The following is a 4,016-nucleotide window of genomic DNA, read 5'->3' on the forward strand; positions in this document are numbered from 1 at the left end:
GAACAAACAGATAATTAGAACTTTTTAAATAAAAGTTAGAGAAATATATTAGACAAATACACTGAGTTATAAATGTCTAAATGTCTTAATGTTTTAGATAAAACTTTTAAATAGCCTTTATAAAGGAAGAAGAAATAAAAATAGACAGCCAAAAGACGTCTAACTCAAACAGGGTATTAGGAATTATTCCTATTCCTAAATGTATAGATGTCTTGCTGGAAACAGAAGTCATTGGAAAACTAACTTCCGCTTGAGTGCATCTGTTGTCAGGGGGTGGTCCCTTGCTGGAAGGAGGCGGGGACCACTGGGGCCAGACCCCTTGCAGGTGGAGGCGGGGGTCCACTCAGGTTGGCTCCTTGCAGGAGGGTGGCGGGAGCCGGAACTTGGAGTGTGGTGCCAAATCTTCGAGCCGAGTGGCTGGTAAAGGCTATCCTGCCGGAAAGTGGCGGATAGAATGGGGGAGGAAAATGGCTGAAATCCAAGAACAATAGTTGTTTGTGTATCTTTTGGGGGCTCGGACCATTTATGAATAAAGCTGCGGCCTTGTTTTTCCCAACATATTGTCTTGTAGTTATTTCTATGTTCAGGGTGGTTGCGAGTGAGTGTGGTCCTGGATGTCCATATTATGAGACGGTATGAGCTTGGGTGGGGGTGAGAAAAAGAGAGAAGATGAAGTGGGGGGGGGGGGGGAGGAGCTACAAGAGAAGCTGGTCTGCTGTGTTAGGTGATGAGCTTGGGGATGGGGTGAATTAAATATAAGAGACCATCAGATGGAGTGATGAAATAAACAAATAAATAAATAAAAAAGGTTATGTTGAAGTGTGAGGTCAAGAAGGGTATGAAATAGTTCCTGCACGCAATATGCTATGGTTACCTGGAGTCATGTGAATTTTTCGAAAGCTAAAATGGGTTCAGGTTGGCTAAAAGCTTTGGAAGCCTTGCTCTATGATATTGGGCAGAAGGTATCGGCCTTACAATACTTCTCTGCCGTCATATTCGATGCACATATAGACGTATCAAAGCTTTTAAGAGCGTGCATGTGTAACCGGCACACAAGTTGCCGCCAGCATCCGGCGCCAAACCTCGGTCGCGTCCTTGCCGCCGCCGCCCCCCCCCCCCCCCCCCCCCGCGACATCTCGCGAGAGTCTGTGCGCCGGCTCCCCCGCCCGCCCCCGTCACCGTGTCCCGGCGTTGAGTGACGGACTGTGGCTCGGGCTGGGCGGGTCGGTTGCGGCAGCGGCCAGGCTGAGGGGACGGACGGAAGGAGGCGGTGCGGCGGTATCATGGCGGACAGAGACAGCGGTAGCGAGCAGGGCGGCGCGGGCCTGGGCTCCGGTGCCGGCTCCCTGCTGCCAGCGGCTGCGGGCTCTGGTTTGCAGCACGAGACCCAGGAGCTGGCCTCCAAGCGGGTGGACATCCAGAACAAACGTTTTTACTTGGACGTGAAGCAGAACGCCAAGGGCCGCTTTCTCAAGATCGCCGAGGTGGGTGCCGGCGGCAATAAGAGCCGCCTGACGCTCTCTATGTCCGTGGCAGTGGAGTTCCGCGACTACCTGGGCGACTTCATAGAGCACTACGCGCAGCTCGGGCCCAGCAACCCGGACGCGGCGCAGGACGAGCCGCGGCGGGCGCTCAAGAGCGAGTTCCTGGTGCGGGAGAACCGCAAGTACTACATGGATCTAAAGGAGAATCAGCGCGGCCGCTTCCTGCGCGTCCGCCAGACGGTCAACCGCGGGCCGGGGCTGGGCGCGGCGCAGGGCCAAACCATTGCGCTGCCGGCACAGGGCCTCATAGAGTTCCGCGACGCGCTTGCCAAGCTCATCGACGATTACGGTGTGGAGGAGGAGCCGGCCGAGCTACCCGAGGGCACCTCGCTCACGGTGGACAACAAGCGCTTCTTCTTCGACGTGGGCTCCAATAAGTACGGCGTCTTCCTGCGCGTGAGCGAGGTGAAGCCCACTTACCGCAACTCTATTACTGTGCCGCACAAAGTGTGGGCTAAGTTCGGGCACACGTTCTGTAAGTACGCCGAGGACATGCGCAAGATCCAGGACAAGCAGCGCGAGAAGCGGCAGGCCGAGCAGCACCCGCCTCCGGGCCCACCCGCTTCCAGCGCCACCGCCGCCGCCGAGCTCCTCCCGGGCCAGGGCGACGCCGACGACGACGAGGATTGATAACCGCCGTGGCCCGGCCTGGAACTCTTGGTAAACTCCCCGGGAACACCGCCCGCGACACCTCCAGCAAGCGCCAGCGCCCCAGCCGTCACCCATCGCTGGATGTCCTCCACTTACCCATCCTAGAACAGTAAGCAGCTGCTAAACCAAGTAATAACATGGTCTCTGAACTCTTTCCTACTTGATTAAAAAGATAAAGAACTGAGTGTCTATTTCCCTAATTAACCAAGAACTTTTGTACACGTTTAAGCTATTATTATTATTATTATTATTATTATTAAAGTGTTTGCAATGGTCAGATTATAATATTGCTGAATTATATAAAAAAGATAAGTCCTTTTCATGTGAGCTAACATTTGACTTTAGCACAAAAAAGAAGAGATATTTTAGAACACGTAAATAATATTTTTAGTTTTTCTTCTCATTTTGTTACCAAACTTCACCTGGAGGTTATTCTAGTATGTTTGACACCCTATATACCTGTGATTAGAGATGTGTGTGTGTGTGTATGTATATATGTATATATATATATATATATGTATATACACACACGAGATCTTCCTCTATATATGTATGTGTGTGTATATACGTATATGTGTGTGTGTGTGTATGTGTATATATATATATATATATATATATATTTACACACACACATGAGATCTCTCTGTATATAGATATATATATAGATATATCTATATAGGTATATATACATGAGGGCTAGGCATGCTGTGTGTCTGAGCTTTGTCTAATGTTATGCAGAAGTTTGTAGAGTTAAAGGTACGTAGGTTAATTCATGCAAGGTAAACAATAAGTGCTCTCTTTTATACAATATGCATTGCATCTGGACCTTAAACATATAAAATGGTCAGTGAAACTTCTGTGAACATGAAAATTATTAAAAAAGACATTTAAATGAAATTTGCTAAGTTGTGATTTTTATGGTTTAACCAAAGCAAATAGGGAAAAAGAGAAAATTGTCCATATTTTCTGCACATTTGATTTACTTTAGTTAAGTTGTCATTGTTGTGTATGACATGTACTTGTATTGTTCATAATATATTTTTTTTATCTCTGTAGAATAAATTTAAAGTACTTACATAGCATACAGCAGTTTCCAGTAGACCTGTGTTTAGACAACAGGTTGCGAGTCTTGCTTTTGACTCCCTGACTGACACTTCCCTAAACTTGTGTGAAAATCTGAAACTTTGTTTTTTTACCAGTTCTGAGGCTTGTTATAAAATACATGTAACACAATGAAAGAAAACTTCTTGAGCCGTTTATGGAGTTTTATGGCAAAAGAATAAACTGTGTTGCTGCTTTTTAACTAATTTTCACATACAGTAGCCATGATGCTGGTTATTTCTAGTTTTACAAATACATTTTAGATGTGACTCAAAATGAACAAACGGATCACAGGTGCATTCTTCTGACTCTTGAGAGAGGGTGCATGCTATGCAAATAGCAACTTTCTCATGTTGGTGTTGTGATGGAATCATTTTTGTGTCTGAATATTTTTTTTTTTTACAGAACCAAGGAATGAAATTTGCTGTATGAGAATTAGAGAGCTCCCACCTATAGGAAAAGGAAGTACAGTGAGCCGCTTCTCATTGGTTGTAAAAGATCAGCCTAGTGAGGTGCCAGCAGTTGCCTGAAGCTAGGGATATGTGGTTTGTATTCAACAATCTGTGATCATTATTTTCGGATATATGATTAGACTACTACGTTTTCAATTGTATTATGAACTTTGCATTGCACTTACTATTCAAAATTAAATAAGCGTGATGTTAACCAGAGCTTAGATATAGCTTGAATGAGTGAAATTACTTTTTGAGATGTCATTTG

General features: G+C 45.8%; 1 protein-coding gene across 1 annotated transcript; it reads left to right on the plus strand.

Annotated features, from left to right (window-relative positions):
- The first annotated feature begins 1,154 nt into the window (after positions 1–1,154).
- Positions 1,155–3,510, plus strand: PURA (purine rich element binding protein A). The gene has a single exon (XM_029583914.1). The coding sequence runs from the start codon at positions 1,284–1,286 to the stop codon at positions 2,172–2,174; it is 891 nt and encodes a 296-aa protein (XP_029439774.1). The 5' UTR covers positions 1,155–1,283; the 3' UTR covers positions 2,175–3,510.
- The last annotated feature ends 506 nt before the right edge of the window (positions 3,511–4,016 follow it).

The sequence above is a fragment of the Rhinatrema bivittatum genome, chromosome 18, assembly GCF_901001135.1.
Source record: "Rhinatrema bivittatum chromosome 18, aRhiBiv1.1, whole genome shotgun sequence".
In the NCBI taxonomy this organism is placed as follows: Eukaryota; Metazoa; Chordata; class Amphibia; order Gymnophiona; family Rhinatrematidae; genus Rhinatrema; species Rhinatrema bivittatum.

Bases quoted from the DNA above. Each gene is read 5' to 3' on its own strand.
- PURA (XM_029583914.1), top strand. From the start codon at position 1,284: ATGGCGGACAGAGACAGCGGTAGCGAGCAGGGCGGCGCGGGCCTGGGC.